The sequence below is a fragment of the Nasonia vitripennis genome, chromosome 1 (assembly GCF_009193385.2).
Source record: "Nasonia vitripennis strain AsymCx chromosome 1, Nvit_psr_1.1, whole genome shotgun sequence".
Taxonomy (NCBI): domain Eukaryota; kingdom Metazoa; phylum Arthropoda; class Insecta; order Hymenoptera; family Pteromalidae; genus Nasonia; species Nasonia vitripennis.
The window spans coordinates 21,669,897-21,691,986 of NC_045757.1; the positions used below are offsets into that span (position 1 = coordinate 21,669,897).

General features: G+C 33.2%; 3 protein-coding genes and 1 long non-coding RNA gene across 11 annotated transcripts in view; 3 read left to right on the forward strand and 1 right to left on the reverse strand.

Moving 5' to 3' along the window:
- The window catches only part of LOC100114328 (ubiquitin carboxyl-terminal hydrolase 47), a 26,191-nt gene extending 18,062 nt beyond the window's left edge, over positions 1–8,129 (forward strand). For 7 of the 8 annotated variants that reach the window (XM_031928973.2, XM_032600010.1, XM_008212931.4 and 4 more), the window contains 7 exons: positions 131–529; positions 615–960; positions 1,101–1,559; positions 1,838–2,088; positions 4,313–4,636; positions 5,307–5,458; positions 5,864–8,129. In XM_031928973.2, coding sequence (XP_031784833.1) covers positions 131–529; positions 615–960; positions 1,101–1,559; positions 1,838–2,088; positions 4,313–4,636; positions 5,307–5,458; positions 5,864–6,023 — 2,091 coding nt within the window. In that variant the 3' untranslated portion in view covers positions 6,024–8,129. The remainder of the gene's footprint in view (positions 1–130; positions 530–614; positions 961–1,100; positions 1,560–1,837; positions 2,089–4,312; positions 4,637–5,306; positions 5,459–5,863) is intronic. The other variant, XM_001599326.6, reaches the window with a different exon arrangement.
- Positions 2,095–4,241, forward strand: LOC116417184. Its single transcript, XR_004227481.1, has 2 exons — positions 2,095–3,200; positions 3,297–4,241. It is a non-coding gene; the product is annotated as an uncharacterized LOC116417184 (long non-coding RNA).
- LOC100114506 (serine-protein kinase ATM) lies at positions 7,057–19,725 on the reverse strand. Its single transcript, XM_008212971.4, has 22 exons — positions 19,592–19,725; positions 19,357–19,512; positions 18,838–19,249; positions 18,414–18,767; positions 17,919–18,312; positions 16,006–17,777; positions 15,486–15,920; positions 14,746–15,410; positions 13,734–14,290; positions 13,244–13,592; positions 12,302–12,749; positions 11,786–12,088; positions 11,405–11,710; positions 11,071–11,282; positions 10,602–10,948; positions 9,950–10,410; positions 9,628–9,857; positions 9,281–9,556; positions 9,042–9,181; positions 8,873–8,979; positions 8,453–8,743; positions 7,057–8,078 (listed from the first exon to the last, which is right to left on the reverse strand). Exons 1-22 carry the CDS (start codon positions 19,658–19,660, stop codon positions 7,897–7,899), a joined length of 8,466 nt encoding a protein of 2,821 aa, XP_008211193.1. The 5' UTR covers positions 19,661–19,725; the 3' UTR covers positions 7,057–7,896.
- LOC100114578 (replication factor C subunit 5) lies at positions 18,174–21,963 on the forward strand. Its single transcript, XM_031928978.2, has 9 exons — positions 18,174–18,290; positions 18,547–20,386; positions 20,461–20,525; positions 20,606–20,733; positions 20,797–20,959; positions 21,047–21,206; positions 21,285–21,496; positions 21,588–21,665; positions 21,736–21,963. Exons 2-9 carry the CDS (start codon positions 20,346–20,348, stop codon positions 21,882–21,884), a joined length of 996 nt encoding a protein of 331 aa, XP_031784838.1. The 5' UTR covers positions 18,174–18,290; positions 18,547–20,345; the 3' UTR covers positions 21,885–21,963.
- Positions 21,964–22,090: the final 127 nt, after the last annotated feature.

A 22,090-nucleotide genomic window follows, 5' to 3' on the forward strand; every position in this document is an offset into this window, starting at 1 on the left:
ACATTACAGTTGTTTAAAATTTGTGCAGTTCTAAAGACATTTTGTAAATTAATATTGCACTCCTTCAATCACTTCTATCATACAAATATAATAATTTTTGTTTTTAATTTATATTTTTTTAATTTTTTAGGAACTTCTAGAAAAGATGAAAAAAAGTGAGGAAGAACGAAATTGTTATATTGATGAACCAAGTTTTGTGGATAGACGTTATAACAGGCCTATTTACTATCGACATCCAGCAACCGGTGAAGTCAAAGAAGTTTTTGTTTCATTTAGAATGAGTATGACACTGCGTCAGATTGCGGAAGCGACTTACAAAGAGGCTAATCTTGACAGTCTTGTTGATTTTGAGCAATGCCGCATAGTCAACTATTTACCTCGTTACGATTTAATTGAATGCTCTTATGAAGATTGTGATCACACGAAACTCGAAGATTTGTTTGACTATACCAGAATGAACCTGCTACTTGATATACGTCCAAAGTCTGAACAATTTGAATCTTACCTTCCTATGCCAATCATTACAAAGGTATGCTAAAATCTCAGAATAATATATACATTAATACTTGACAGAATTTCAGATTAATAAAAAATACACAACTTTAATTATCCAGGTTTACGTGATTGACGCTTTGGACACAAATATTGTTGACGGACCAAAATACATACGTGCTAATCAAAAACAAACCATTCAGGAATTCAAACAGGAACTTAAGAAACACTTTAACTTAGATCCAAATACTGTGCAACTACTTTGTCAAGAAATACAGCAAAATAAATTGCTGGATGATGATTTGGTGCTTGAATCAAAATATTCAGGGCATCTTTTTAAGATTGGCGCTACTGATTCTTATGAACATGAGATGCTGATGAATCTTGAAGAATCAGTGTTCTTTAAAATGTGTGAATACTTGGATGATATTGTGACTTTTTATGTAGATACAAGCAAAGTCACCAAAGGTAAATATTGTTAGAAATAGTTAATTCGAAAAAACACAATAAACATAATTTTTCGCTCTTTTCGCTCTTTTCGCGAAAATTTTGTTGTGCCATTAATTATTTATTATTATAATTATTGATACCTTTTATATAAATTACAGAACAACTAGTAAAACAAGGTATACCAACTCTTGACGAATATTATAAAGAAGAAAAAACACAAGAAAACACTAATAGTCTATTTAATTGTGTTACGGATGAAATATCAAAATTTAATATTTCATCTTCATATAACAACTCTGCCAAAAATCATTCACAAATCGCTCCAAATTCTGACATGACAGATGTTTACGAAATGATTTTGCAAAATAAAGGAGCTATTGATAAGGAAGAATGCAAAGTTCAAGAAACAAGTAATAGTGAGGATAGCAGTTTGAGTGATAGTGATAGAACGTTAGTAGGGGATGTACCCGAAGAATCTGAATTAGATTGTGAATCGGCTCTTAATCCGGCAGATAGATTTACAGGAAGTCACTTTTATCCGAATTCACTAATAAATCAGAATAATGAGAGTGAACTTGTAAAATATTTTAAGATTTCAACTGTAAAAAATCAAAAGTGTAAGTAGTATAACCGCAAGTGCTTGCTCAAATGAAAATTCATAAAAAAATATTGCAGCTTAACGCCCTTCATGATTAATTTTGATAGCAAATATAGATATTTTCAATTTAAATAGTCTTTGTTTGGAAACAAATTTTATTGATTATAATTATTTGGTTGATTTGTCTCGTATATTTAATAGACTATGTCCTTAGGCGCACTATTCATAAATATAAAAATATACTAGTTCTTAAAACGAAAATTATTTAAAAAATTTTAAATGTGATTTATTTTTTAGTATTGAAAATATCAGTGGATTACAGGATTAAAGAAGATGAATTAAAAGAGAAACTAGAATCAAGTTTAAATATTCCCAAGGATTATTTTAAATTAACAGAATTCGTAGCGGAAGATGCATGCTCATATAGCTCGTCTCGGAATAAACTGGTATTAAAAGAAGACCAAAAGTATTCGATTTGTTTAGGACGAATATGCAATTCCAACGAATTAAAACTGGATGTATATAGGTTAGACATGCAAAGCATGTTGGTACGTACAAATTTTTTACATTATATTTCATAGTAGAATTTTATCTTTATAGCATTGCCTGGCTCAAATTTGGCAAGTGACACCTACCTCGCTACGTTTGGATAAAAACCTTACGATGCCAAAGGGAACTGCTTACGACACGTGTAGGCGATACTTGACAGATTTAAAGCAGGCAGTGTTACGAAATATTGTGCGATATCTGTCTCTTTAGTGACCCTTATATCGTAGTGTACTAAAGGGGATGTGTCGCTAAAGCTTTGCAAATCCGCAACGGGGTATTTTTTATTTTCAAACTTTTAGCAAAACAAAAAGTTCGATCGAAATTTCCTTCAGTAGAACAATTTATTAAACTTAACACTACGGCGCTACAGACTCGGCTTTTCATTGCAAGCTTTATGTATAAAGTTTTATGTAAAATTAGATTTTAAGGTTGGCGCTGTAATTGCGTGAGTACGCGTAAACATCTGTTGGTATTTCCAAGATTTTAGAAAAACTAACCGTCCGAAATTTCCCTTGGTAGAATGATTTATTAAACCTAACACAAGAGCGCTACAAGCTTGGTTTATCATTACAAGCTTTATTTAAAAAGTTATACATAATGGAAAAAGTGTTTTTAGCGACGACAAACCCTCAAGGGGATGTCGGCCCAAAAAAACACTGTTTTTCTATTACATAAAACTTTTTGCATAAAGTTTGCAAATGAAAAACCGAGTCGGTAGCGCCGTAGTGTTAAGTTTCCGTCCTGCATACGTTGGCTCTACAATAAAGGTGCAGCGGTCGTACAGGTGGTATATGATATACGCGTATACCACATTGATCGGAGAGCAACCCCCCTGGGCCGAGTTTGCAGGGCAAACATCCTCATAGCTTCGCAAACCCGCCACTGGGTGTTTAATATTTCACAACTTAAAAAAAAACTAAAAGTCGAATTGCCATTTTCTTTTGGTAGAATGATTCACCAATCTCAAGCCTATGGCGCTCTGCTCGTTATATTCATGAAAATCCAAATTAAAAAAAAGTTATTAGTAAAATTAGATTTTGAGGTTAGCGCTGTAATCGCGTGAACACCCGCTCGTATTTCACAACTTTTACAAAAACTAAAAGTCCGATTGGTATGTATTTTTTTTGGTAAAATGATTCACTAAACTTAACACTATGGGCTATAGCGCTCTAGTCTTGGTTTTTCATTAAAAGCTTTATTATAAAAGTTACAGGGAACAGAAAAACAGTGTTTTTAGCTCCGACATCCCCTCAAGGTAACGAAAATAACAACACGTTATTTATAAAAGCGTAACACAAACTCGAACTCTCTTTATTCAAATCGTACACGACTCAGCTCATCAGCTGTAACGATCAGACTTAACATAAACAACAACATTCGCGACGTCGTTGAGCTCGTTGCTAAGGGTCGCTATGCGCGATTCTTGGCGTTCGAATCCCGCAACGTTCAGGCTCGGTCACATTATAAAACTTTTTAAATAAACCTTTTAATGAAAAACTAGCTCTGTACCGGCCTAGTGTTGAATTTATTAAATCATTCTATTGAAAGAAAATGTAAATTGGACTTAAAGTTTTTTTTTAAACTTTGGAATTACAAAATGCAAAAAGAGGGGGGCGAGCTTTGGACCGCTCCTTAAACCAGGTATAGTAATCCTGATACTACTTTCTTTTAACAAATTATCTCCCCTTTTTCATTTTGTAATTCTTTCTGTGAAGTGATTCATTAAATTCGCCTTGTTAATGACAACCTACTCAGGGTTCCTAACTTCTCCACACCATTTAATTTTACACGGACTTCATGGCGCTGCTGTATCGTACACCCTACTCAGGGTTCCTAACTTCACCACTCCGTTTACTTTTACACGTACTTCGTGGCGCTGATGGATACTTAACAAGGCGAATCTAACACTAGGCCGGCCAAGAACCGATTTTTAATTAGAACATTTGTTTAGAAAGAATAATCAGTGATAAACAGCGTTTTTATCTCTAACTCCCCTTTAATGTGTACAAATATTTAAACATACATGTATTATAAAAAGGATTGCTTGTATACTTGAATTGATCAGTAGAGTATCTAATTAGATGCACTGCTAAAAGGCCTTTATGACCTCGCGTTCTTGGTAGTGCTCGATAATAAAAACTTCTTGGCTTTATTGATATACTTCATTTATTCTGAAACTTCAATTAAAATACGTAATTGCAGCAAACATTTATAATTTTTTAGCCATTAGCGAGATTGTCAACTCTGTATGTCAACAAAACTACGACCGTTGGAAATGTTAAGAAACAAATACGAGCTGAGTTGAAAAGAAAAAATATTTTAGATTTGCAAGATGGAAAGTGGCTGTTTGTAGACTACAATGAGGAAATATTGGGCGATGTCTGGAGTAATGACGAAAATCGCTTACATTCTACAGATGGAATCTGCTTATGCCCTAGCGATTCGCCGATCTGCGTCAAAAAATGGAATCGTAAGGATATGCAATTAGAAAATCCGGAACCAATTTCTGTTACTGGTGACAATATAAACATAAAACTGAAAGAAACTGTAAGTTGATAGCCATTTATTGAATGATAAATATGCATTTGTGGCACAAACATAATTTCTGCATATCTTAGATCTATAAGCGGTCCTAATAGTATATTACGATACAAGTGGCATAGATACGCCGTGCCGTATTGGACTATTTATGCCACAACAATCGTAGGTTATTTCATAGTATTTATTTACTAACATAAATCCACTGCTCGTCTATCCGTGGAATAGGTGCGAATTAATGCTACTCAGTGATATACAAATATTTTTACTGATTTTACAAAACTAGCGATTTAAAAAGTCTGACGTTCATTTTATTTCATTTATTTATATAACTTTACAAAATTTAAAGAATATGAACTGAACAAAAACACTTGAATTAAACGCTTTCATACATAGAAGTTCTGACATTTGAATGGAAATATATAAGTCATATATATTAATATTGATGACAAGTCCAAACTTGTATTGTTTTTTTTTTTTTAATAATTTTTTAAAGGTCTTTTTCCATTTACCATGGATTTATAATAAATCCAATATATATATATATATATATATATATATATATATATATATATATATATATATATATATAATGTAGACTTAGCCCCTTAAATTTTATACATATTCCCAATATTTTTCGTGTATTAAAATATTATTAATTTGCTTATTTGGATTTAAGATATCATCCATGTCGAAAATCCCACTTGAGTGCCTGGAATTATGTCCAATGGTTGTTGGGAAACAGTCTGCTTTAGATAAAATAGAGACGTTTAAATGGATATCAGATATAAATAACGATGAAATAGATTGCAAAACCTACATACTGTACAGGTAACATATATTTTCAGTAGTATATTGTAGTTCTAGAGTAGAGACCGAAATAGTCTATTACAAATGAGATTGATAATTAAGCATAAATCATCATATACTAATGGAAAAGTTCATTTGTCATTTGCATCAAAATTTTCAAAATCTCAAGTTGAAGAAAATTTAACAATTTTTCGAGGAAATGGAGTAAAAATAAAAGTGTATCGAAATGATAAAAAACAATACGTGTAATTTAAGAGATCCATTATTTCACACGACATATTATTCAAATTAAATTAATCTATTTTTTTAAATTTTATCAAACATTTAGATGCGTGTGTAGTACTTGAAATTTTCACTTTAAAAAAGTTAACGTGCATTTTTTTACGAAAATAAAAAACGGGTTTCGAATTTTTATTTGTTCTATAGAGATTCGAGAGAGACGCCAAAAATACTCACGGAGGAAGAAAAGAACAATATGCGGCGGAATGCAATAAGTCGGCAGGATCGCTACAACTTGCCGCCAACTCCGATGACCTCCAGTCCACGAAGGGAAAAAGCGCTTAAAATACACGTGGATCCGTCATGATCCGGGAAAGCTCGAGTTCACACTGAGGAATGCTCTCAGCATTAAGTTAGTTAATTATTTGTTTCTTAAAAAAAGGAGAAGTTAGGTATTGTTTACTGTTCAGCCAAAAAAGAAGAATAAAAACAGGTGTGTGCAAAGCACCACCCGTCCAAGCAACTTGTCCGATGATAAGCCGTTATTTTGTCAACGAAATCGTCAAAGATTTAAAATAAAAAACCCTTTTAATGCCATATAGAATATAATATCATCGTGCAATCGCTTACAAAAGGTAGTCACATGAACAATGCCTAGGATTACAAGAAAAAAGTCAGGGTAACCGATTTTTTTTTTTTTTTTAAGTAAAAGATAATTCATGTTTTTTATTTCAAACTATTATTCAGTTTTTATATCTGAGGCATAAAAAATTGTTCTTCTGATTAGCGTTTAATATTTGTTAAATTAAAGTAACATCTAATATTTATATTTTATTCTCATTTTAACGTTTTCTTTTGCAAAAACTGTTTCGAGTGGCTTCCAGAATTATGTGTGTCTAGCTTATTTACCATATACTTTTTATGGAAATTTATAAGCTTTGATAAATTAAATCAGTTTTTATTTACTTTATTCTTCCTCCCACCGAATGTAATTGATAGGATAAAATTTTGTTGCTCATAACGAATAAAGATTCTATGTGTAAATATATATAAAATGAAAGAGACACTTTATATATTCGCACAATTGTAAATGGAAAATCATTGAATTTTAGTAATTAAGAGTTTCTAAAATAAGCATCTTCAATTGCGAGCGGGAATTCAAAGTATTCCTTGTGTGACTAAAAGGCCACTAAATTTATATTTTTGAACAGGAGAATATCTACTTTTTTCATTATAACTACAGAATTTGTTTGCATTTATCAAAAGCTTGGCGTGGCATTTGTTTAATATTCCAAGTTTCTTAAATAAAAATGATTTGGTATTGAAAGGGTTGTATGTAAAATTGCTTCCTAATGTTTTTTAAACATTGATAAGTGGTATCAAGTAGAATTCGCAATATCTTTTAATTGTTAACATAGGTTTAATGTGTATTTATTGCTTTTTTGTTATAATAATACGCAATAATTCAAGTTCAGACATTATTCAAAAGTTGATATCTTTTAACTTGTACGAAATCGTAATTTAAATGTATATCTGCATGATTTAATATTAAATATTGATTCAATATTTAAGAGAAAAACAATCATTGTGTTTTCTGAACAGGTCTTTTATACGCATGCTCTTTTTGATTAATCAATTTTAGATTTTATTCTCCTCAACATTTGCAAATGCGTCATCGATAAATAAGGCAGAATAAAAGAATATTTGATTATTTCTTTTGCATTCAATATGAAATTGAGTCACTTTTACAATTTAAATTACAGAATACGCTTAATATAATTCGAAAAACTGTATTACAAATTCTTCTTCAACATTGACGGTCAAACATGTTTATGTATCATACACTGTAGTTATGAAACAAATTATATTTATAAATATTAACAAAAAAATGTCTTAATTTTTTTTTATTTTCTATAGAAACGGATATTTATTAAAACCTTTATCAACATCTTAATTAATAAAAATAATAAATTAATGAAAAATAATAAATTACGTTGCTTGGAGCAAACGATGCGTTGCACTCGAGCCAGACACAAATGTATATTGAGCCACAACAAATATGAATGAACTATATGACATAAGAATATCGTTTAAGATAACGTATGTATCAATGCTGCTCATGTGTACATAGAAAAACATTTTATTTAAATTAGACATTTATAATATACGGTATACGAGTATATAAAAAAGAACAAATGACATTTTTTTAAATTATAGTTGATAAATATTACAAGTATTTTTTATAAATAGGCTTGCCAGCCTTGAAAGAGTTTGCACAAATTTGTCGGATCTCGTGCTTGTTGGATGAGCCTCTCCACTTGCCCTGCAATGCTTGAGGTAACTCCTTCTTCAATTCCTTGGAGTTTTTGTTGCACTCTTAAGAGAGCCCTTTCAGCTAGTTTATTCGTTTCCGTGGTGCCTACTAAAATGCAAATTTATTAATAAATAGTATCATGATACTTCGTTCGCCTAACGTGCAGTTGTTATATTTTTTTTCGCTGATTCCTAGCCATAAAGAATTCATACACTGTAATATTAAGTGCCACTTAGGTCACTCGTACCATAATGTAATCCATCAGTTTCTGCTTTACAATAGCATTAACTGATAACTCAAATTGCAAATGGTAAATTATGCATTAAAGCTGGAAAGTAAGCGTTGATAGCGAAGAGAAAGGCTACAACTTGCTTAACGAATGTAATATATTGCTCGTCTTTAAATAAATGGCAAATATTTTCCTTAAATCACGAAGTACTGTGCAAAAAAAATGTAAAAGTTAAAGTTTGTTCTTAATTTACCTGAACTATTACTATCTTTGTTCTCACTAGATCGGCTAGAGTGCTCACTCTGGTAAGTGGCAGCTTTCGCTGGAGTGATTGCCCAGGAATAAAGGGGATCATATAACAATACTCTTAACAATGTGACAATAATTTCTCTCTGTTCTCGCAATACAGTCATAGTTTCCTCGCAGCACCGCCTCATAGTCCCCTCTACTCCTGAAACACCCATTGCTACTTCCATGTCTCTGGTTAGTCTAAACGGCACCGTTTCTGGAGTTGGTAGAACTTTGCCTTGTTCAAAAGCAATTCCTAAAAATGTTTATTTCATGAATAGAATGCTCTGCTTATTTTTTAAATTTAATTCAAAAGTTATATTATGATGATAAAGTAATATATGCGATTTTTAATTATGAAATTAAATTAATCACAATTTTTTACCAAAGTCTATGTGAATCACTTCTGCTGTTGATTTATCAACTAAAATATTGGAGACATGTCGATCACCTAATCCAAGAATATATCCAATAATAGAAGTTGTTGCCACGCTAAAAAATTGTTCAATATCAGTAGTATAAACCATGAGCATACGTTTTTTTAAATATTTTACCTTCGCGTATACGCTAAACGGCGTTCGAACCATGTTTCTGGCGATAGATAATTTTCAGTAAAAAAGTGATGGAATGCTGGGTGCAAGTTTTTGCAACAATCCATAAAAGTACTATACTTTTGTTGAGCCGTTTTAGCATTCTGCAAAAAAAAGTTTATTAGAATGACATTGTACTTTCTAAATTAGATATCCATAACATTAATGCATCATGAAACGAGAGAAAAAAGAAATTGCCTTACACATAATCTTTTTCTGCATTCATTCGGTGTGTAGTCGCTGGGATAATATTTTTGATGAAGTCCTGCCTTGGGAGATCCATCACCAGTGAGAATAACACTTAGAGGTAACGTGTTTTCGCACCACTCTAATACACCGGATCTTTGAGTCAGCGGCACAACTTTGTAAGTTCGAACGTAGAGTTTGCGCTGCTTGGCATCTTTCTTTGTCCGCAATAGAGAATTCATAACAGTAAAAACTTGTTGCATAACAGCATCTTGACGTAAATCGTCTTTGCCCTTAAAACAATTATTAATAATTTATTGTTAAATAGATTAAAAATAAGTAAAAAACGTCTAATGAAATATACCTTAACCAATTGCGGTCTTGCTATTCCATCAGTTCCAGTGCAAATAATTTTTTTAGGGGCATTTATTCCACCGACATTACCAAAACTAGATTCGTATTTTCTAACGCTAACTATATTATTGTACTTTCCATTTTTTTTAATACTTATAGTAATACTGGGAATAATAGAATGTTGAAAATCTTTGATATTATTTAAAGCTTGATTTCTGGGAATGATACATTTTGACACAGCTATAACAATGTATTATTAAAGTTTAGTATATTGATAATAATTTATGTTACTATTTCCAAAATGTTTTTCAAAAAACGTTTGTTAAATTTACCCTTTTTCTCTGATTCGTAATAGGCCAGCATAACAAGAGCATCAGATAGTCTCTCCATTTCTTGGATAATAGGCCTGATGTCGGTAGAGAGGAGTTTCTGAATGAGATGCTGCGCGCCAAGTACTCGAGGTTCTTCATTAACAGTTTTTTTACCGCAATACTTAGAATCGTTGTAGAGATTCTTGAGGGCAAGTAAAACTGGTAAAGTGTGATGAGGATGGTCACGAGCACAGCGTTCAAGTAGCTGACTAATTTTTAGGGAAAACACTTGGTCATTATCATTCATGTGTGGTGCTAGTTGTGGTATTAACGGAATGAATTTATAAGATGGGATCAAGGCCAGTTTATTCTCAAGTCGTTTGTTAACTTGTGCATCATGAGTATTATCCAACCATAAAGAAACTAGCCGAAACACCAAAAAGTCATGCTCATCACTGTCTTGTAATGTTGACAAGTAATTTCTAAAATAATTAATTTTTTTATTACATTTTTTGCGTTGTCTATAAAATGTTAATTTTTTTACAAGCTGTAATGTTTAGATCCATATAGTTCATATAATATTAATTAAAGTATTAATAATTAAAGGCGTTTCGTAAAAGAATATTCCATAATATATTATATGTATATTATAAAAGATAAAGTTTTAGCTTACTCTACAGCAATGGCCAGGTACATAGCTTTATCTTTCTGTATGTTTCCAATTTCTATCGAATCGTTTGATGATTGTCTTGTGTTAATTTGAACCGCGCGTTCAACATCTCTATCGTTTTTGTTGGGAGCTTTTTGGAGAACAGCATTACGAGAGTAATCTAAACACTCCATTAAACTTTCAAATTGCGGAGATTTCATGTATTCGGTAATGACTAGGTACTGTTCATGCGCAAATTGAGCGAGAGCGGCGCGAGCCTTACAATTGTCTCTTAATTCATCTTGAATCAGTTTCGTTGGTATTGACTTGTAAGTATCGATTGCCTTTTTGTAATATTTATTAATGATTGCCTAGAAACACAGATTAATCACAAATCATTTTGAAAATGATAATTTATACATTAATCTTGCAAATCAACAATGGAAAAAAGACCGAGTATGCACAATTCATGCATAGATGGAATTCTACATACCTGAGGATTTTCCGATTTATTTTCAGCGATCCAATTGCCGTATATCCGCAAAGCTCGTGCTAATAAGTTTGGCTTTATCGAGTCTTTTTTGATAAGGGTTCGTAGGTTAAAACGTGCCATGTCCTCGTCTTTTCTTGTCCAAGCTAAGAGTGCTTCATGGTAGAGTAAACGGTTTCCGGATTCATTGTTCAAATCTACTTTTGACAAAGTCTCTGTAAATTTTTCATATTTTACAATATTGAAAATAAAATATAAAAATGATAATTATCTTTTTTTAATAAGGGCGATATTTAATAATCAAAAAAATAGAGACAAATATTAGTTTTTTACGCACCTAATGAGCGTGCAGCTACGTTAAGGTGGCCTTGCTGTTGTGCTAACCGTGCTGTTTCTAAGTGAACATCGATCAAGGCACCCTTGATGATCGGACTACTTTTAATGGGCTCCCGAATCTTAAACATTACAGCCCTTTGCGAAAGAATCGGTTCGATGTATTGAAAATTGCTATTGTAAATATACTGTTGTTTTTTCCAATTTGCAAGCAATATCTCATAATCGTCGGTATGTGATGAACTCAATTCTTCAATTTCGCGGAGCATTTGTAGTTGAGATAACTTTGGATACACGGCTCTGCAGCTCTCTAAAAAAAAGCAATTGAACATAATTAATAATTTTGTGGGATTTATAGTTCTGAATAACTTAGTTGTATATTTACCTAAACTTATATTACAAAGATCTTTTATTACACAAAAATAAGCTTGCTCGAGATTTTTTTGTAGAGAACTATTGTCATTTTCGTGCAAACACTGCAGAGCTTCATAATGAGATTTCGAAAAATCGTCTTCTTTACTAGAAGATTGGGACGCTTTGAAACTCATGATTTGACTCCAATCACTTAGTCTCCATAAAGAGTCGTAACATAAATCATCCATTGGATCTACTTGCATTGAAGTTAAGCTCAGCAATAAACGTTTCGCCAAGTGGTGAAGACTCGATTCCCTCAAGGCAGTAACCATACCTTAAAATTCAGATGACAAATTTGTAATAGTCAACATAGTACATGACGAGACAAGTGGCGTAAGTGGCACTTTCTGGCACGACGAGTTGTGCACCCGAGCATAAGCGCGGTGCCAGAAAGGACTACCTACTTGCGCCATGGATAAGCATGTCTTAAACGCGGATTTAAGCCACGCAGTGCTATAATATACTAATAATCAACGTTCAAAATTACCTCTAGCAGATGAACTATTGATGCTTAGTTCAACATCATGCGATAATATTAATTTGTCAAGTTTCTGGAAGTTGGTGTAGTAGGGTATTCTGGATCCATGATTTTGTAAATGCGAGGAGCCACAACCGTGTATAGAGTCAGAGTCGCCTATCTTCATATAGGCTTCTTTAAGTATATCCTGAGCAATTCTTCCTTGCCTGTTTTCCTGCTCGTAAATTTGATCTATGATAGGTATACTGTCGAAATCCCGAGCAAGTTTGAGGGTTGAACGACACCAGAGTTCAGTGTATAACACGGAAGAGAAATATGCCGAACAAAATTGCGCTGCCATGGCTATCGACAGATAATCAAAATCCAGCGTAACTTGCTCCCTTGTCTGGATACGCAGATGGTTTACGACGATGAGCATGCAGCGTATTGCATCACGTGCCTTACATCCTTGCAACATCTGCTTGAAACAAAATAAAATGCACTGTTTCAGAAATTTGGTGCAGTTATTGCGAACAACTTAGTGCCATAAGCGAATGGAAAATTAAGAATCACGAAAGCAGGAAGGACAGTACGTTGTACAATTAGCAGTAGCGAAAACGGACTTTTTCAAGACAAGATGACGCTATTGAGCACAAGACGGATACGAGAACTCAAATCATGATCTGAGACTGAAAGAAGCAAGTTCATTTCAAAACAGCACATCATTTTTTTGCCGTGAACAGTAGCACAACTCAGAAATTAGCTCGCGATTTAAGTACTCTGCGTTGTGCTATTTTTCTCTAAAAAAAAGAGCGTGCCTGTTTTCATTTGTGCAACTCTTGGTGGAAATTTTAAACTATGCTAGTCTTCATACGGAACGACGTTATATACAAACATGTATACATATGTTCTTTAATTATGTCGGATTTTTAAAAATTATTTAGATTATTTAAGAAAAATACTAATTATTACCTGAGGCGGCGTAGAAGGGCTTAATGTTTGATCATCGATTCTATCGTCTTTGAAATGATGTTCGAAAAAGCGATTAACACAGTGACATATACGTTTAGCCAAACTTGAATTAACGTCAATAAGAAGACTGACTAGTCGTTGCAGAGTTAGCTCACAGAACTGCACACTCAATTGAAAAACTGGAATCAGGCTTTTGCTGTAGAAGTTGTCGAGGCACCTGGCGACCTCCGAAGTTATTGTAGATATCCATTTATTGTACGAGTCGTTCGACGCCTCGGACCATAAAGGATTTTGTGGGTCAAAAACGCGTTCCAACTCGACAGCGTCAATTTGTGGTTTTATTATTTTGCTGTAAAAAAAAAAAAAATTAGCCTCTGTGTTAAACTTTTTAGAGTATAAAAGAATTCATTAATTACGGCTGGATGTTATTTATTTCAACACTGTCTCAATAAAATTTAGGGCAAAGCTCTTCAATATTTCAAAAGCTTACTTAGCATCGTGTCCTTTCTGCGAGCTCCTGAAGGGCTTCAAGAACTCTCTGAGAAATGCAACATTTTCGACGGAATCAGCGCACTCATCGATTCCAACTCTTGCGCCCCAAGTCGAGTCCAGGATGACATAAAACACCTCACTGCTAACGGAGCGCAGCTCAATGTCGTCGCTGAGAACGAACTCGGAGAGCATCCAGCAAACTTTGTGCGTAAGCATGTCGGCTTTGTCGATAAGCTCGCGTTGCTGCGTCTTCTGCGGGTGTAAGATCATGGTGCATAGATCAGCTGGACCAAGAAGCCCGAGACACTTGGCCGCTTCAAGACTGATCCGCGTATCCGGGGACTCTGTCAGACGAATCAGTTGGTAGACCAGCCGGTGCAGGGCGCTCCTAGCGCAATGCTCCGCGAAACCCTGGCAAGTCTCCAGCTCTGAGTAGAGCTCCTCCAGCTCCTCTCTTTTCGAGCTCAATTGCCGCTTCAGCGCAATTAGGTCGTCAACGCTGCAGCTTTTGTTCTCGCTTGCGCTCAAAAAGTGCTTCAGATTTTCCCGCAAGACCTGGGCAGTTGAGAAAAGGTAATTATTCTGGGCGCAGGAAATTGTGCATCCACGCCAGTTACAAGTCTTAAGTAGTAAAAGTAAATATAACGTCAGACAACCCATACAACATTCCTTGTACAAAGACGGATTGAGTTATATTATCAATTCTAAAAAGCGCTTAATAGTTCCTAGGAATTATAGAAAAACGTGTACGCCTTGCGGAAGAAATGCTCACACCCAAAAAAGACTAGATCAATCCAGTAATAGTATTCTTATATCTTGAATAGATTGATCTTATTTTTAAGTTCTTAAGCTAAGGCCGAAAATGATTACAACGTACGAAGCAACTATAATTTTTCAAATGAGCTTCTCGAAAAAAATTTGTCAAACCTGAATCGCTGCCTATGGGAGCGATGAAATGTCGTATGCAACTTAGGCGACAACTTAGAGTATAAAAATAATAAAAAGTTTACCTGAGATTCTGGGTTATCATCATCCTCTGATGATCTAAGGAAACTGGGTAGGGTACCCAAGCGTTCAATCGCCTCAGCAAGGCATGCTCTCCGTTCTTTCAACAATAGCACGAGTATATCTTTGGCTAATGGCGAGGTCTCTTTTGCGTCTTGAATCATCGGAATGAGAGTCTTAACGCACAGACTTAATATGTTGCTCACTTGTGCACCTCTTCTTGGCAATATACCCTTGAAAAACTTGTGCATGTACTTGCATGCAAGTTTTGTAATAAAACTGTCTTTTTCCTTTGTCAGATTGAGCAAAGTGCATCCTATGTCACGAACAAAGTATGTAGCCACAGCATCGCAATAGCTTTCATTCAGCTCAACGGCTATCTTAGAACAAAAGTAGATGTACTGATGAAAAGCCTTGGCCTTATATTGGCTTATCTTGCTGGTATAAACATTGCGTGTCAGTTGCAGCAAAATCTTCTGGAAGATGCTGGGTTTGCGCAATATAATGCAGGCAAACACAGATTGCCGAGGATCGCTGTTGATTATTCGTATGAGACGATCGAAACAAGCGTCAATCACCTCTGCTTTGAAGTGTGGAGGATCGGATTCCGGAAGATCGATGGTTGCATCAAAAACTTTGTAAAAATGACGGAGATCGTGCAATCGTTGGACTGTATACAGAAAATTGATATTTACAAAAACAGCAAAGAATATTAATTTGGAAAATTGAAAGAAAATAAGCATACCTAATTGTACTATAATATGTTGTAGATTTTCCTTGATAATCGAACCAAGCTTGCCAATCCCTTCGAAATTTCCTTGATTATTTTGCATTTGCTCGAGCGTCTTCGCTGCTTCATCAGACAAAGCCCACGGCAAAATGTTTGCGCTGCAAGTCTTAAAAATCTGCTGAAACGTGACCCCGAGTTCTTCGCAGAAACTTTTGGCTTCCTGCATTTTACCCTCTCGAAGCAGCACTGGAAAGATCGCGCGGGCGTAACGATCGTAAAAGTCCGCCTCAGTCGAACAATTCAAAAGTCCATGGGGAAATTTGCCAAAACTTGCGACGCGACACCAAGCTGTTAGAATATAGTTGAGATTTTCCTCAACAATGCATTTTGTGGACGGGTTGGATTCGTTGATTATTTGCAGAGTTTTCTTGACGATGCTCGGCTCAATATCTACAAAATATTTATTGGGAATATTGTGAATATTTATTGTCGAAAGAATAATTTAATTTTTCATATATACGAATCATCTGCATACCTTTGTCAACGATAATTCGAGCAAGCTTAAATAATGCGGGGCCCTGAAAAGTACTCTTACTGCAGATTACAGTGGCTAAGACTTGCATTGCACTGGTGCTACGTAATAAGCGCTCTTCTTGAATTTCGTCTTCGCTCAGCTGCCGTTGTATGAGAAATAAATCGTAGACTGTTTTGTTCAACTTTTCGAAAAATTCGCTTTTCCAAGTATTACTTAAGTTTGTGTTTGAAAATATGGAATCGATGACGTTCAAACACTCTAAACGTACTAAGTAGTTGCAGCTGTTAACAAAATTTGTGAATACATCGTAGGTCAAAACTTCAATACCCGTATTATGAAATACAGTATGTTTTATAATATTATTAAGGCACTGAACCAAAGATAAATGTGTCATTTGACCATATACACCCTTGGTAAATTTTTCTTGGTAAAGCTTGCAGATAGTTAAAACGTTATGGATATGTACATTATTTTCATCTATATACACAAGTTTTTTCAAAATGTTTGGAACAAAGTACAAAAGGCAACGGTTCACCTTATCATCCTTATGCCAGGACTGAAAGACGTCCATTACAAAGCTCATCAGTAATTCTCCAAATTCTTCCGTTACTACAGAATTTGGAATATTGGAATATATTTCTAGCATTGTAACAACGCATATCACATCAACTTTTATCGATAAACTATATTTTTTCAGTTTTAGAAGGGTGCTGGCGATCTTCATTTGCAACTCAGATATTTCGCCATCAGCGTCTAAACAGCTATACAGTGCCAGAACAGTGATTGAATTTATTATGCATAACGATGATTTTGTGTCCGGCTCGAATTCGTCAATTTCAATTTTCGAGATATCGTAAATCTTTTTTAAATTTTGAAATTGCGTTGATATCAAAATTATATCTTTGACTTTCACATCATATTTCGTTTGATATAGTGAAATTAAAGCTTTAGTAATTTCTAATGTGATTCTTATGTTTTTTGACCAATTTATATTTATGATTTGGTCGAAAATTTTTGATAAACAAGTTTTAAGTTCATTTACGAGGCAAAATTCATCAAAGCTGCATTGAATCATGTTCATTGATTGCAAATTTGAAATGACGTTAGCAATAATTGATGTTTTTGTAATAAATGAACTTAATTCTTTGTCAGAATCTTCTGCCTGCACCATCTGCATTAAATTATGAATGAGAAAATCCAAATCTTCGACGACGTATGGATTATCCAAATTATTTTCATTTAACAATGGTGTGTCTTTATTACTATCATTATTAACTACTAAATTAGTTTTGAAATTCACTGATAGGTAGCATCGTTCAATATCATTTATAGTTATCGTTTTTTGATCGTCGTATAAGTTATGATCTAGATCCATATAATACTTTTTACAGTGATCTTGAATAACGTAATCATGAGCTTTGTACCAAGATTTGAGAGTCAAGCCAATCAGTGTTTTACTAAATTCTTCAATCGACAATGGATCTGTTAATCTCCTTGTTGGTGTGTTTAAAACCCATTGCATCAATTGCAATTTTAAGGAATTGTTTGTTAGTAATGTAGAATTCATATCACAGTCTTTAATTTCGTTTGGCAAAACGATGTTTTCACATAAAATTTTCAAAGTTTGGATACTTAAACTTGACCACTGAATAGATTTTGTCAAGTACAATTTTAAAAGTGCATTTGGATTAGATATTTTCTTATGAGAAATAAGATTTTGCACCAATAAGCAACCTTTTTGTATCACATCTTCATGTGTCATACTTATATACCTATCAAATGAAGTGAAAATTTTAATTATATACATATTTTGTATACATCGTCGCAAATATTGTATACATATCTCTTGTTAAATAATAAAGAAGTAATGATAGTAATAAACAAAAATAAAACTTTGGAATTACTGTACACACCTCAAAGCAGCATCCCAAATTTTATCCCAATAAATTTGTAAACTGTCCTTATTGTTATAAGTATTTTCATTTTGGACAAAAACTGTGGCAAGTTCACACAGGTTTTCCATAATAGCAAAGGTTTTGCAAGCTTCCTTCATTAACTTAATTATAGTTTCCAAAAACTCAACAAATTCTTCAAACTTTAAACAATCGGGATACTTTTTGTACAAAGCAGCAGTTATTTGAATCATAGGCCAGGCTTTTTTGGGATCTCGGTCATTGATAAGATCTATCATTTTATCCTGATCATCCGAAATACGTCGTTTTTTTCTTGGTTGTATGTAAATGCTATCATGGAAAGTGTTGGTATGAGAGAAGCATGGCAAGTTTGTGAGTAGCTTTTGTCTAAAAACTTATGATTAACTGATTGTAAAATTTGTCAAATATCTAGTTTAATTGAGTAAAATGCAACTAATGTAATTTAAAAAAAAACCGCATGAATTTCCACCTTACCTTCACAAGCCAGTGAAGTGAAATTCTCAGATAATAGTACAGATCTGAGATCATTAAGGATCATTTTATAAAGTAAATTAAGAATAGCTTTCCACTTCTCATTATCATAAGCATAACTACCATCTTTTTCTAGAATAGCACCTTTTGGATGATGAACTTGAACAAAAAGAAGATACAGTTGATACTTTTCTTCAGGTCCCTTGATATCAATCATGGACAATGGTATGGATTCTGAAAATTTACAAAGTGTGAGCCTACTATCCGTGGCAATTTGTTGGCACACAGTGAATGTCAATTTGAATAGAATATCAGCTGACTTTATTTTATAGGCTTCATAGTTTTCCAGAATATTGGCTGAAATAGCATAATTTTTTTAGTTTTTAAATTTAGTTTTCAAAACTATTAGGATTATAATGAAATTTACCAATGACAGGTAAGAGATTCCTTGTTTCAAATAATAATGTTGATAAATCACAACCATATTTAACAATAAGCTCTATAGTTTCTAATAATTTAGCATAATCAACATTTGGAATAATTTTTTGTAAAATAGAAACACACATATTTAACAATTCTTGCCAATGTTTAGAAGCAAGTAGTATACGCTGCGATCTTTCTTGAAGCACATATTTTCTTAAAATATGTAAGTATATTTCATAATACTCAGAGAAAATATGAAGACTTCCATATCTCAATAACTGTAAAGTTGAGTTAACAACATCTTTTGGTTTTAAATAATAATTTGCTTTTTCTGATGTTCTGAATACAAGTGTTGTCACTCTTTCTTTATCTAACTTTCCAGCATTACCACTAAGTTTACTGATTCTGTCAATTTCCTGTTAAAGACATAAATTCATTAGTTGTATTAGCATTGTTCAAAAACGTTTAAATTTTGAATATAGAGCATAAAATAATTATGATGTCAAGGAGATATTTGAATTACATTTATGAATAGTTCGTGTACAATGATAAATATATCATTCCAGGAGTAAAAATCATATCTCTCATTTGGCGTGGGATCTCTAGAATATTCTGTTATTGGCTGTAGAGTAATGTCCGAATTGTCATCCCAGAATTCTAATAATTGTTTAATTGCTTTCTGGGAAAAAAAAATAGGGTAGGTATAAGATTAGTTTTATCCCTATAATTTGTACAGCTTAAAACAGCACCTTCATTACCTTGTAATCGGTAACTTTCTTGCTTTTTGCCAAAGAGGCGATCTGTGACAGACGATCCATACAAGACATTTTTGCATATGCAAAAACAATAACACATGTAATAAGAGTTAACCTTGACGATTTTCATAATCTGCTTAACATCGAGTTAGTTTTAACGCTGTCACAACAAAGACAAAAAAAGTTGACTCATATACTGCTTTACAATTACATCTTGGCGAATTCGCAAGTTCGTTTTGACGACTGGAAAAAAACACTGTAGATTTCTTTTATAGTTTTACCGGCTTTTAGCCACCCCCACTGAATGTTTTTCCTCGAAATTTGAAGCAACGTTGCCGCATTGTTGAGTTGTCACGTGCATCACTGTGCACTGCGCATGTGCGCTATACACGCCACCTGAAATTAACGCGGGAAATGTAGATTATTATTTTTACCGGTAAATTTACGCAATATAACGTTGAATTAATCTGATTCGTATTTTAAATAACAAACAAATGTTTAAGCTGTTTGATGTAATAATGTATAAGCCAAGGATTCTATAAGTACGTACGGTTAATATTTTGAGTTTTAAAAATACATTTGCGTGCGATCTGTATAAGTAGCTACCAACCTTAGGAAACGTAAAATATATAAAGCGCGCTCTTTTTACTCTGCGTTGATGCAATTATAGTTATATTAACTCCATAACCTGAATGTCACAAACAGAGTACCACAATTGTTATTGTTATATTATTACAATAAATATATACAAGAGATAATGTCGCCCGACGTAGCGAAAACTACACCAAATTTACCATGGTGAGTTTGATTTTTTATAATAATGCAAATTCTAAATTATCCTCCTACATTATTAACAAATCTTTTGGACTTAGGGTAGAAAAATATCGTCCAAGCAAGTTGGATGATCTTATTTCTCATGAAGAAATAATCCAAACTAGTGAGTTTTATACTAAATTATGTATTACAAAGTTCATAAAAGAAAAAAGTTAATATTCGTTAATTGCAAATTGCTTTCAGTTAACAAGTTCATTGATGAGAATCAATTACCACATTTACTATTGTATGGTCCACCAGGTACTGGTAAAACCAGTACAATTCTTGCATGTGCAAAAAAATTATATACACCTCAACAATTTAATTCTATGGTAGGTTTTTCCCTAGTATATACAAAATAATTATTGAATGTTTACATATACATGATTTTGTAGGTTTTAGAGTTGAATGCTTCAGATGACAGAGGAATTGGTATTGTTAGAGGACAAATATTAAGCTTTGCCAGTACAGGAACCATGTATCGATCAGGATACAAATTAATTATTCTTGATGAAGCTGATGCCATGACCAACGATGCACAAAATGCTCTTAGGAGAAGTTTGTACTATTTTTTAAAAAGAATCTATACTATTCCAATTGTAATAATATATAAACTATATTACAGCAGTTATTACATTTTTTCAGTTATTGAAAAGTATACAGATAACGTAAGGTTTTGCATTATTTGCAACTACTTGAGTAAAATTATTCCTGCACTTCAATCCCGTTGTACAAAATTTAGATTTGGACCTCTTGCCCCCGAACAAATTCTGCCACGTTTAGAGCACGTTATCACAGAAGAGAAGTATGTGAAACTTAAGCAGCAGCATGTAATATTGTTAAAAATATTGTAATTAAAATTTCCATCAACTTATTATTCTAGTGTAACTGTGACAGAAGATGGCAAAAAAGCATTGATGACCTTAAGCGGAGGAGATATGAGAAAAGTAATCAATGTATTACAAAGTACATGGTTGGCTTTTGGATGCGTAAACGAAGAAAATGTCTATACTTGCGTTGGGCATCCTTTGCCAGTTGATATAAAAAATATTATTAATTGGTTGCTAAATGAAAGTTACGAAGCTGCTTATAACAGTAAGTAACCTGTTTGGTTTAAATTAATTTTGTGTTGCTAGAACCTTGAATGTTTAATTAATAATAATAATAATATTTCATGAATAAAAAGAAGTTCAAGATTTGAAAACCAAAAAAGGGCTGGCTCTACAGGATATCTTGACAGAAATTCAAGTGTTAGTTAATAATAGTAAGTTTTGTATACGTATACATTTTTAAGTTCACAGCAACTCTTTAATGATTCAAATTTTATATTTTAGTTGAATTCCCGGATGAAGTATTGATTGACCTTGTAATAAAAATGGCTGAAATTGAAAAACGCGTTATCAGTGGTTGTAATGAAGCTGTTCAATTGAATTCTCTTGTATCTGCTTTCCAAAAGCCTCGGGAAATAGATGTATCATCATAATTTACATTTAGATAGATTTGAATGTTAATTATTAAGTTTTGTTCCAAAAATATTTTTTAATAAAAAAGATGTACAGAAATTTTAAATGACAAAATACTTATATTCCAAACATTTAATATTTAAATAATAAGATTTTACTCTGAATTTAAATTCCTGGGAATTTAACAGAAAAAAATAATATTTAGCAAGTGTATCTAGAAGTATGG